The 12,551-nt window shown below is 40.1% G+C and overlaps 2 protein-coding genes across 4 annotated transcripts in view; both read left to right on the forward strand.

The window, feature by feature from the left end:
* LOC308408488 (protocadherin gamma-C5-like) overlaps positions 1-12,551 on the forward strand; it is a gene marked incomplete at its 5' end in the record, with an annotated part of 274,775 nt that overhangs the window by 15,279 nt on the left and 246,945 nt on the right. The window contains one exon of one of the 3 annotated variants that reach the window (XM_080900758.1): positions 10-2,409. The exons of the other annotated variants lie outside the window; for them this stretch is intronic. Coding sequence (XP_080756884.1) covers positions 25-2,409 — 2,385 coding nt within the window. Of the gene's footprint in view, positions 1-9; positions 2,410-12,551 lie in introns of those variants that run through there. 3 annotated transcript variants of the gene reach the window in all.
* Positions 3,575-9,795, forward strand: LOC308408312 (protocadherin gamma-A12-like; the record flags this gene model as incomplete). Its single annotated transcript, XM_080900515.1, has 3 exons — positions 3,575-3,991; positions 7,711-9,738; positions 9,787-9,795. Exons 1-3 carry the CDS (start codon positions 3,623-3,625, stop codon positions 9,793-9,795), a joined length of 2,406 nt encoding a protein of 801 aa, XP_080756641.1. The 5' UTR covers positions 3,575-3,622.

Here is a 12,551-nt window from a genome sequence, read left to right on the forward strand (position 1 = left end):
GCGGATGTTTCTGTTTTTGTAATTATGGAATACGGTGGATTTTTAGAACCTGGCCTGATTACCCTCTTTGTCGTCTGTATACTTGCGCTGCAATCAGTGTGTACTGAAGTAAGCTATTCTATCCAAGAGGAGCTGAAACCAGGAACTGTCTTTGGAAATATAGCTAAGGATCTCGGTCTGGATATTACTACATTGTCATCTCGCAAGGCCCGTGTTGACGCAGAAGGAGATAACGAACGATTTTGTGCCGTTAGTTTACAAACGGGAGATTTGAGCGTTGCCGAGCAGCTTGACAGAGAGAGTCTTTGTGGCACGAAATCGTCATGCATTTTAATCCAGGAACTTGTACTGGAGAATCCTTTAGAACTACATCGTATAAATCTACATGTTCAAGATATAAATGACAACTCTCCACAATTCAAAAGAAATTCCATTAAAATGGAAATAAGGGAGTCAGCAGAAAAGGGGACTCGTTTCCGAATAGAGGGCGCGCACGATGCGGATATAGGCAAAAATTCTGTTCAGAGGTACAGTCTACAAAAAAATGATAACTTTATTTTAATGGTTGATGCAAACAACGTCGAGCTTGTTCTTGATCACAAACTCGACAGAGAAACACAGCGAGAGATTAATTTACCTCTCACAGCTGTTGATGGTGGTTCACCACAGAGATCAAGCACTGTTATGATACATGTCACCGTACTGGATGCTAATGATAATGCTCCAGTATTCAGCCAAGCCGTCTATAAAGCCAGCATACCCGAAAACTCTCCTCTTAATACTGTAGTGGTTAGAGTCAGCGCTACAGATGCTGATGAGGGAGTGAATGGCGAGGTGTCCTATGACTTTGGCCACGTGTCAGATATCGATGAAAAGGTGTTTTCTATTGATTTTAAAACTGGCGAAATCAGAGTAATTGGCGCAACTGATTTTGAGAAAAAGAATGCATTTGAACTGCCAGTCATAGCCAATGACGGTCTGGGATTAAGTTCGTCTGCAAAAGTTTACATAGAGCTAACTGATGAAAATGATAACGCCCCTGTAGTTTATTTAAAATCACTGTCTAATCCTATACCCGAGAACGCGCAAACTGGTACAGAGGTGGGCATCATTAACGTGCAGGACAGAGACTCTGAGAATAACCGACAGGTCCGCTGCTCCATCCAGCAGGGTGTCCCCTTTAAGTTGGTTCCTTCTATTAAAAACTATTATTCTCTGGTGACCACAGGACAACTGGACCGTGAACTAGTGTCTGATTACAACATTACAATCACTGCCACTGACGAGGGCTCTCCACCTCTGTCCTCTTCTAAAAGTGTTCAGTTATCTGTAGCTGACATCAACGACAACCCACCTGTGTTTGAGGAACAGTCGTACAGCGCATATGTGAGTGAGAATAACAAACCTGGCTCCACTTTATGTTCCGTTAGTGCTCGAGACCCCGACTGGAGACAGAACGGTACAGTGGTTTATTCTCTGTTAGCTGGTGAGGTGAACGGTGCCCCGGTGTCCTCCTATCTGTCTGTGAACGGAGACACGGGTGTGATCCACTCTGTGAGGTCGTTTGATTATGAACAGTTCAGGAGTTTTAAAGTCCATGTGATGGCCAGAGACAACGGTTCTCCTCCTCTCAGCAGCAACGTGACCCTGAGTGTGTTCATCTCAGATGTGAATGACAACTCTCCTCAGATCCTGTACCCCTCTCCGGAGGGCAACTCCTTCATGACCGAGCTGGTCCCCAAAGCTGCACATGGAGGCTCTCTGGTGTCCAAAGTGATCGCGGTGGACGCGGACTCCGGACAGAACGCCTGGCTGTCCTATCAAATAGTCAAATCCACTGATCCGGGACTTTTTACTATTGGTGTCCACAGCGGAGAGATCAGGACACAGCGAGACATTTCTGAATCTGACAGCATGAAACAGAACCTTGTAGTGGCAGTGAAAGATAACGGACAGCCCTCTCTGTCTGCCACCTGTTCCATGTATTTACTTATTTCTGATAACTTGGCTGAGGTGCCAGAACTGAAGGATCTTTCTTATAATGAGAGCAATTCCAAACTGACCTCTTATCTGATCATCGCGTTGGCGTCTGTGTCCACGTTTTTTCTGACTTTCATCATCATCATCCTGGGTTTGAGGTTTTGTCGCAGGAGAAAGCCCAGACTGTTGTTTGATGGAGCAGTTGCCATCCCCAGCGGTTATCTCCCTCCTAATTACGCAGATGTTGATGGCACAGGAACTTTACACAGCACTTACAATTATGACGCGTACCTGACCACAGGTTCAAGAACCAGTGATTTTAAGTTTGTGACATCATACAATGACAACACGCTGCCCGCTGATCAGACTCTGAAGAAAAGTCCATCAGATTTTCTCGATGCGTTTGGGGAGTCTGACGACCCTCCCCAGGTAAGAATACCACGTTGACGTCATTACACCTACGTCATTCAAAAAAAATTCAACCCTTCTTCGGAAACACATCTTCGGTGTTACTTTCTTTTAATCAAATCAACTATTTTCATAAAACTTTTTTTTCATGGATGAAAATATTGTATATTACTGTACTTATGAACTTGAGTTAGTAAAGCTCCGAATAACATCATTAACCAAGAATTTTACAAAAAATTCGTCGTTTTTGTTTTAATATCAGTTCATGTCATTGGCCTTATTTCAACTGAATGAATATATTAATTAATTAATTAAGAAAAAAGAAACAAAAAATCACAGAGATAAACGATACGAAATCCTGCAGATTGAATACTGGATTTTTCACTGTGGATGTTCCTAAGGTTCAACTCTTAGTTTGGTAGAGCGAATACCTGTAAAGGTTTGCCTTCATACATCATAAAACTCCGTTCTGTTTGTTGTGATTATTATTAGAATTTTTTCTTGAATTTACTCACAGTCAAATATGTTGTGTTAATTATTCAACGAAATTCTGCAGTTGGATTTACCCATTCGTTAAAAATAAATAAATAAATGAATTAAGCAAAACAAAAAACGTTGCAGAATAATTTAATATAATAATGAGAAAAAAAATGTTTTTTCCTTCATAATAGTTTCGACTTTTGCTACAGAGCTGAATTCGGTATTCAGCGACTCATTCTTTTAGGCTGAATTTTTGCTTGGATGTTGTTTCAGGTTCACGCTTTCAGTTAAGAGTTTTTACAGGTTTTTGCTCAATTACATTTATAAACAAGAAATACATGTTTGTAGCAACAGTATCAAACAATGTAGTACTACATTTTATTGCTAACGTACCGTGGGGTAGATGGCATTGAACAGATAAAACAGAACCGAATTAATCAATAGAAAGCGCCTTTTGTCATCTGCCATTCTTCTCGGGATGAAGTCTCTTTCGATTAGCTAAGTTTCTTGCTTTTCGTCAACTTGAGGCTATTTTGTAGTCCTTGTAGGATGCAGCGAGTGTCGCTGTCTACCAATCGAAAATTGTAAAACAGGCTACAGATGAGACAATCAAGCGTCTCCACCCACAGTGTTAAAGCTTATTGTTTGCCACTGCACTGTACTCCTTGAAGTACTCGCACATGAACACATGATTTTGTGTTTCTGAGGAATGCTGACCACCTCCTTCTTTTTCATTCAGTTTATTTTTTGAGTGATGGCATATTTCGTGTTTTCGGTGAACCTTGTCTGCACTTTCATGTGTTTTCTTCTGGCAGTAGAGCTGTGTTGTGGCGATGTGAGCTATTCTTTCCCCGAGGAAATGAAACAAGGATCGGTGATTGGAAACATAGCCAAGGACCTTGGGCTTCAAGTAAGCAGTCTTTCCGCTCGGAAGGCTCGGATTGCTCTCAAAGAAAACCGTAAACGTTACTGCGAGATAAATGTTGATGCTGGAGAACTGGTTGTTGGTGATCGGATTGATCGTGAGGAGCTATGTGGAGCTAAGGTTTCTTGCAATTTAAAATGTGAACTAGTACTCGAAGATCCACTCGAATCGCACCGGATATCTTTGCAAATTCAGGATGTAAATGACAATCCACCAGTTTTTGTTAAAGACGTCGTTAAATTGGATATTGGTGAATTAGCTCCGAAAGGTTCTCGCTACAGAATAAATGCAGCACGCGATGCAGACATAGGACAAAATGCTGTTCAGAATTACATTTTGCAAAGGAATAATTATTTTGCTCTGAACGTACTAACGAATGCCGTCGGCACAAAATACAGCGAGTTAGTTTTAGACAGGGAATTAGATCGTGAAGAGCAGCAAGATATGGCTTTATTGCTGACAGCTGTCGATGGTGGCAATCCTCCGAAATCAGGCACAGTAGTCATTAACATCACCGTACTGGATGCTAATGATAACGCCCCAGTTTTCACTCATACAATCTATGAGGCTTCTCTTCCTGAAAACTCCCCTATAGATACAGTAGTTGCAACAGTGAGTGCTACAGATGCAGATGAAGGAGTTAATGGTGAAGTAACATATGAATTCAGCGGAATAAGTGATATAGCAAAGGAAATATTTTCTTTAAATGAAAATACCGGAGAAATTATACTTGCAAGAAATGTTGATTATGAAGAAGAGTCGAAGTTTGAAATGCTAATTGAAGGGAAAGATGGTTATGGCCTTTCTACAGAAACAAAAGTTGTAATAGATATAACTGACGTCAATGATAACGCCCCAGTCATCCATATCAGTTCGTTATCAAACCGCATACCCGAGAGCATATCATTGGGTACAGAGGTGGGCATCATTCATGTGCAGGATGCAGACTCTGGGAAAAATCAACAGGTCCGCTGCACCATCCAGCAGGGTGTCCCCTTTAAGTTGGTTCCTTCTATTAAAAACTATTATTCTCTGGTGACCACAGGACAACTGGACCGCGAACTAGTGTCTGATTACAACATTACAACCACTGCCACTGACGAGGGCTCTCCACCTCTGTCCTCTTCTAAAAGTGTTCAGTTATCTGTAGCTGATATCAACGACAACCCACCTGTGTTTGAGGAACAATCGTACAGCGCATATGTGAGTGAGAATAATAAAATGGGCTCCACTTTATGTTCTGTTAGTGCTCGAGACCCCGACTGGAGACAGAACGGTACAGTGGTATATTCTCTGTTAGCTGGTGAGGTGAACGGTGCCCCTGTGTCCTCCTATCTGTCTGTGAACGGAGACACGGGTGTGATCCACGCTGTGAGGTCGTTTGATTATGAACAGTTCAAGAGTTTTAAAATCCATGTGATGGCCAGAGACAACGGTTCTCCTCCTCTAAGCAGCAACGTGACCGTGAGTGTGTTCATCTCAGATGTGAATGACAACTCTCCTCAGATCCTCTACCCTTCCCCAGATGGCAACTCCTTCATGACCGAGCTGGTCCCCAAAGCTGCACACGGAGGCTCTCTGGTGTCCAAAGTGATCGCGGTGGACGCGGACTCCGGACAGAACGCTTGGCTGTCCTATCAAATAGTCAAATCCACTGATCCGGGACTTTTTACTATTGGTGTCCACAGCGGAGAGATCAGGACACACCGGGACATTTCTGAATCTGACAGCATGAAACAGAACCTTGTAGTGGCAGTGAAAGATAACGGACAGCCCTCTCTGTCTGCCACCTGTTCCATGTATTTACTAATTTCTGATAACTTGGCTGAGGTGCCAGAACTGAAGGATCTGTCTTTTAATGAGAGCAATTCCAAACTGACCTCTTATCTGATCATCGCGCTGGTGTCTGTGTCCACCTTTTTCCTGACTTTCATCATCATCATCCTGGGTTTGAGGTTTTGTCGCAGGAGAAAGCCCAGACTGTTGTTTGATGGAGCAGTTGCCATCCCCAGCGGTTATCTTCCTCCTAATTACGCAGATGTTGATGGCACAGGAACTTTACGCAGTGCTTACAATTATGACACGTACCTGACCACAGGTTCAAGAACCAGTGACTTTAAGTTTGTGACATCATACAATGACAACACGCTGCCTGCTGACCAGACTCTGAAGAAAAGTCCATCAGACTTTTTTAAAACTATTGAAGATTCTTTGGACCCCCTGGAGGTAGGCTTTGTGCTTTTGAATCCGAATTAAGTCACTTGTTCATGTTCCTCAGTGTTCAGCAAATTGATATCAATAGTGGTGAAAGTCTATAATATTCCACTGTTGATATGCTAATTTTATTTTATTTTATTTTTTTAAATAGGGCTGATACAGAAACAAAAACTAAAAAAAATGTCTTAACTTTGAACTGGTCTTGAAACTTAACGGCCAGTCTCAAACTTTCAGTTATTCTTTTGTGTTTTTTAAAATGGGGATATGAGATAACATATCCATATAGTTTCTCTTGTGGCTTTTTGGTTTAGAATAATTAAAGACACCTTATATCTGCTCATTCAAGCGCTGTTTTTTCTTCTCAGTACTGTGTTTGAATGCCACATTTCTTGTTGAGTTGTCACTTAAATCTAGCAGTAAATATAGTGTATATTTGAATATCTTTCTAATCACTTAACTAGTATGAGATTCGATTGACATCAAATTCATCTACAGCTGAATATATATACAGCTTTAGTCCAAATAAATTGCAGTCAGCGTATTGATGTATCCCTTGTAAAGTGTACAGTTCAATTTTTGTTTGTTTTTAATTTTGGTTGAACCGTTATATTCCCCTCCCTCGTGTAATTCTTCAGTGCTGTCACCAATGCCCATATTATCTCCCAATGAGCATTTGGAATGCTACTGCTGTTGTTTTTATTATTCTGATTTCACCATAGTCGCAAATAAGACCGCTATTTTTTATTTTTTTATCATTACGTTAATTTGTCAGTATTCAACTTCGTATGACAGTTTCTTCAAGCATGGCCCTGCTGCCACGCAGGCGTTGATGTGTATATGTCCATGTTGGTGAAGCTAACTTAGATTAACCTTCTCCTCTTTTGTTTTAACTACGTGCTTTCCAAACATGCCAACATTAGTACGTACAGCAGAAATCTCCTGCCTGAAGGTTATGTGCTCATAAAATAAAATAAAATAAAATAAAATAAAATAAAATAAAATAAAATAAAATAAAATAAAATAAAAGTGTTTGTAGGGCGGGATCCATTTCTTCTTTATCCTGAGAGGACTCTCATCATTTAATGCGTTTGCAATACTAATATTTCTCTCATAGCGTCGCTGTCCACCAACATACATAGTAGGGTCATATTTGTTATTCTGCGCAGTGTAAACGTTTCTAGATCATGACCGATTTTTCACAGACAAAAGCAGCGAGGTAGCAACGTTTCTAGTTGGAATTGCATACATAGTCCGAAGAGGATTCCGGTGACTGCTCATTTTTACTCCAAAAGGCTTGCCCTTGGCGGATTCCTTATCGATTTAAAAGGAAAATGGAAAACAAAGCATCTCCGGGGTTCTGGGTCTTCTTTTCGGGAGTATTTCTTCTGGCGCTGCAAACGGTTTGTGGAGATGTTGCTTATTCTTTTCCGGAAGAAGTTAAACGAGGCTCTGTTATCGAAAATATCGCAAAAGATATAGGAATTGAGGTGGGAAAACTGGCTACTCGAAAGGCTCGTATTGATGTTGACAGGAACAGCAAAGGGTATTTTGAAATTAATAGGAGTACTGGAGATGTGATTGTTACCGAGAGGATTGACAGAGAGGGTCTTTGTGGCAAAAAATCTACTTGCATTTTAAAACAAGAGCTTGTTTTGGAGGAGCCTTTAGAGCTGCATCGCATTAGCTTCCACATTCAAGACATCAACGATAATTCACCGCAGTTTAAGAAGGATACCATCAAATTTGAAATAAGTGAATCTGCAGCTAAAGGAAGTCGCTATCGTTTAGATGAAGCCCATGATGCTGATATCGGACAAAACGCAATCCAGGGATATAGTATTGAAACAAATGAATATTTCCGATTGAATGTTATTGAAAAAGGTGGAGGAGGAAAATACAGCGAGTTAATTCTACAAAAAGAGTTGGATAGAGAACAAAAGAAAGAGCTAACGATTGAGCTTGTTGCAACTGATGGGGGCACGCCTCAGCGATCGGGTACTGCGGTTATTCATGTTAGCGTGCTGGATGCCAATGATAACGCACCAGTATTTAGTCAGGCCGTTTATGGAGCCAGTCTACTTGAAAACTCCCCGTTAGACATAGTTGTGATCACAGTAAGCGCGACTGACGCAGATGAAGGCGTCAACGGAGAAGTGACGTACGAATTTGATCACATTTCAGATGAAAGTTATAACGTGTTTTCTATTGATCAGAAGAGCGGTGAAGTCCGAGTAAGTGGGCCAATAGATTACGAGCACTTGTCGTCATACGAAATGCAAATTACTGCAAAGGACGGTCTCGGGTTGGTCTCATACTGTACCTTAATAATTGAAATTACAGATGTCAATGACAACGCTCCAATAACAACTATTAAGTCCCTGAAAAATCCTGTACCAGAAAATTCACCACCAGGTACAGAGGTAGGAATCGTTAACGTGCAGGACAGAGACTCTGAGAGTAACGGGCAAGTCCGCTGCTCCATCCAGCAGGGTGTCCCCTTTAAGTTGGTTCCTTCTATTAAAAACTATTATTCTCTGGTGACCACCGGACAACTGGACCGCGAACTAGTGTCTGATTACAACATTACAATCACTGCCACTGACGAGGGCTCTCCACCTCTGTCCTCTTCTAAAAGTGTTCAGTTATCTGTAGCTGACATCAACGACAACCCACCTGTGTTTGATGAGCAGTCGTACAGCGCATATGTGAGTGAGAATAACAAACCGGGCTCCACTTTATGTTCCGTTAGTGCTCGAGACCCCGACTGGAGACAGAACGGTACAGTGGTTTATTCTCTGTTAGCTGGTGAGGTGAACGGTGCCCCTGTGTCCTCCTATCTGTCTGTGAACGGAGACACGGGTGTGATCCACGCTGTGAGGTCGTTTGACTATGAACAGTTCAAGAGTTTTAAAATCCACGTGATGGCCAGAGACAACGGTTCTCCTCCTCTCAGCAGCAACGTGACCGTGAGTGTGTTCATCTCAGATGTGAATGACAACTCTCCTCAGATCCTGTACCCCTCCCCGGAGGGCAACTCCTTCATGACCGAGCTGGTCCCCAAAGCTGCACACGGAGGCTCTCTGGTGTCCAAAGTGATCGCGGTGGACGCAGACTCCGGACAGAACGCTTGGTTGTCCTATCATATAGTCAAATCCACTGATCCAGGACTTTTTACTATTGGTGTCCACAGCGGAGAGATCAGGACACAGCGGGACATTTCTGAATCTGACAGCATGAAACAGAACCTTGTAGTGGCAGTGAAAGATAACGGACAGCCCTCTCTGTCTGCCACCTGTTCCATGTATTTACTTATTTCTGATAACTTGGCTGAGGTGCCGGAACTGAAGGATCTGTCTTTTAATGAGAGCAATTCCAAACTGACCTCTTATCTGATCATCGCGCTGGTGTCTGTGTCCACCTTTTTTCTGACTTTCATCATCATCATCCTGGGTTTGAGGTTTTGTCGCAGGAGAAAGCCCAGACTGTTGTTTGACGGAGCAGTTGCCATCCCCAGCGGTTATCTCCCTCCTAATTACGCAGATGTTGATGGCACAGGAACTTTACGCAGTGCTTACAATTATGACACGTACCTGACCACAGGTTCAAGAACCAGTGACTTTAAGTTTGTGACATCATACAATGACAACACGCTGCCTGCTGACCAGACTCTGAAGAAAAGTCCATCAGACTTTGCTGATGCTTTTGGAGATTCTTTGGAGACTCTGGAGGTAGGAGGACATGTTTTTAAACTAGGCTCTTGTGTTCATGTCTTCCAGCCTTACTAATTCATATCAACTTTTTTCCACCTTCAAACACCATATTCAATAGCCAGTTTAATGGGGTAGTATGACACCAGGCAGATTATGCTCCTGAAATTTGGCTTATAATTCAAAATCGACAGTCTAAAACCCCTAAAGTGAGTTGTGTGTGTCTCTTAAAATCAAAAGAAAAATGTTAAGAGGACTATAAACTTTTCTGGGATATGCAGTTATATTTTCCTATGCTGTGTGGCTTCTGGTTAGATTGTTTTATGCATAAGGACAATTACATTTTAGTTTAAGAGTAGAGGGTATTGTTTCTATAGATGTTTATAATGCATCATCGATTAAATGTTATGCACACTTATCTAAACGCCTAACTACCTTTTCAGTGCTGGCTATGAACATCACACCGCTTGTTAAGTTGTCTGTTAAAGTTACTACTGAATGTAAATTGGATTCATAATTGCTTCATATGCACCTGAGACATGAGATTTGGTTGACTTTAGAGTTTGGATTTTTCATGTGTTACAACTGCAGTCTGCCGACCAGACTCTGAGGAAAAGTCCATCAGAGTTTGTAAATTATTTGGTTGATAACGGGATTCCCTAGAAGTAGGGCCTTGTTATATTTTTGTCATTGATGGCATATCTTTATGCTTCACTATTGATCTGAACTCTCTGACTTTATACAACCATTTAGATGATCCTCTAGAATAGTGTTCTGGAATCATTTCATGGTGTTTATTAATTTGATGTTTTGTTTATCCTCTCTGCTCAGAAAGTTAAGAGGTTATGAGACAAGTTTTTAATATGCATCTACATTAGAGTCTTATTTGCAAGTGCAGGTTTCAAATACATATGAGAGAAATCATTCTTAAATTACTGAATATTTGATGTTGCAATATATGTTTTTATAGCATAATGTTCTTAAGTAGATTCCTAGTACTGAGGCATTATTCCTAATCTTCACTATACTAAATCTATTTTCAAGGGTTACGTTTTGTTAAGATTTCAAAAATACAAGGTCTCTGTTGTTTTAAATAGGCTCTCCCTGTATTTATTTATTTGAAATCCACCCAGTTAAAAGCTATTTGTTCATGCTTTGATCATCCCTGATGAAAAAATAGCTCCTGATCCACAAAGTATGTTAGGTGTTGAGCTAGTTTTTCATTTCTTGGTTATATATGACATGTACATACAGCAACAGCCATTTCAAAATAGTGCTATTGATTTAGTCTTATAACCTAACTCACCACGCAGTGGTCATATAATTGAACTTAGTCTATACAATCGAATATTGTAGTAGGTTCAAAATGGCTTACGAAGTCTTTTGTTTCCAGGCCAGTGGCCGTCATGCTATAAAAGTATATTATTGCTATTAACTGCATAAATGCTCACAATAAATATTTAGGGGTAGTTTTTATGCCTTTCCAATTTAAAATCTTTACATGCCAAATTTAGCTTTTGATGATTACTCAGACATTCAGTATTAGCTTTTGTCACAGCAAGTGCATAAAAGTTCTGACCTCTGAGGGTACAATGAGTTGGGTCAAAATGATGCCATTATCAGTGGTGTTACCTGACTTTGTGTAAAGTCTCAGTTTTCACCCAAATGACTAATCACTGCAATGCAGGTGAAGCTGAACTGTCAGTGCCACTTTTTCATAGTTTTATGCTACAAATAAAGTGCAATAATTGTATTCCTCTATATTTTTCTCTATTCTGTAACCTCTAACTAAGAGAACAAATTAAAAACAACAAATGCATAATTCCAGTATCAGCATGCAATACTTTAAGAATGCAGTCTTGTCTGGTGGTTGGAGAACTATAAGACAATGCAAACTGCTAAATAATATAATTTCAAATCACATGCTGAAAGTTAATCCCTGTTGGAATTCTCAATAGCAGCTTTTCCTTTCTACTCAGTGACCAACCCTGACATTCAGACCACTGAATAGTGCTGTTAAATAATACTTTGATGTTGTGAAACATTTTTTTTTCATAGAAACTGGTAAGTTATGATGTTATACCAAAATCTTGCATAGGAAGGTTTTCATCATTAACAGCACAGGGGAAAAAAAGTCTTAACTCATCCCAGACCTGCAGACATTATTTTACTGTCTAATGCTTGGTGTTTTTACATTAGGTTATTACCAGACATTGAGTGAGACAATCTTTGTTTACTGAGAAAAGAAGATACTTAAGTTATTACATGATACAGGATCTAATCTCTCTTGGTAATTTAAGATTTACAAAAAATAAGGATGTATTTCTCTAACTTGTTGGTCTTTTATTTTTTTGAATACACATGGCAACAGCTTTAGTTCATTCCTACCTGCTTGAATTTTAGAAGTGGATGTAAGAGTTAATACCCTCACTAATCATGCACTTTATGCAACATATTTGTTTCTCTAAGTTTTACCTTATTCCGATGGTGATAGTGGAAAGTCATTGTTCTTTTTTCAGATATTTTAGGTTGTTTGTTAAAGAAACTCAATGAAACAAGTTATATGGAACATCCTTGAGCTACTAAAATTGATTCTGCTGTATATTATCCAAGGGTATCACTTATAATATTTGTTTTTGGCATTTTTGAATCAAATGTCTTTTTTTTCTATATGCAAAAAATGATGAAAAAAGAAAAGAAAAATGCAGCATTGATTGAATAAGTAAAGCAGTTTACATTAGGGCAATATTTGTGGTTCCCTTTTATTAATTTCTCAGGAACTTATTTTATGTCTGATGTAGAAATGGATACTAGAAGTCTTCCTTGAAGTGTGC

Source organism: Rhamphochromis sp. 'chilingali' (genome assembly GCF_963969265.1).
Source record: "Rhamphochromis sp. 'chilingali' genome assembly, chromosome: 13".
Classification (NCBI taxonomy): Eukaryota; Metazoa; Chordata; class Actinopteri; order Cichliformes; family Cichlidae; genus Rhamphochromis; species Rhamphochromis sp. 'chilingali'.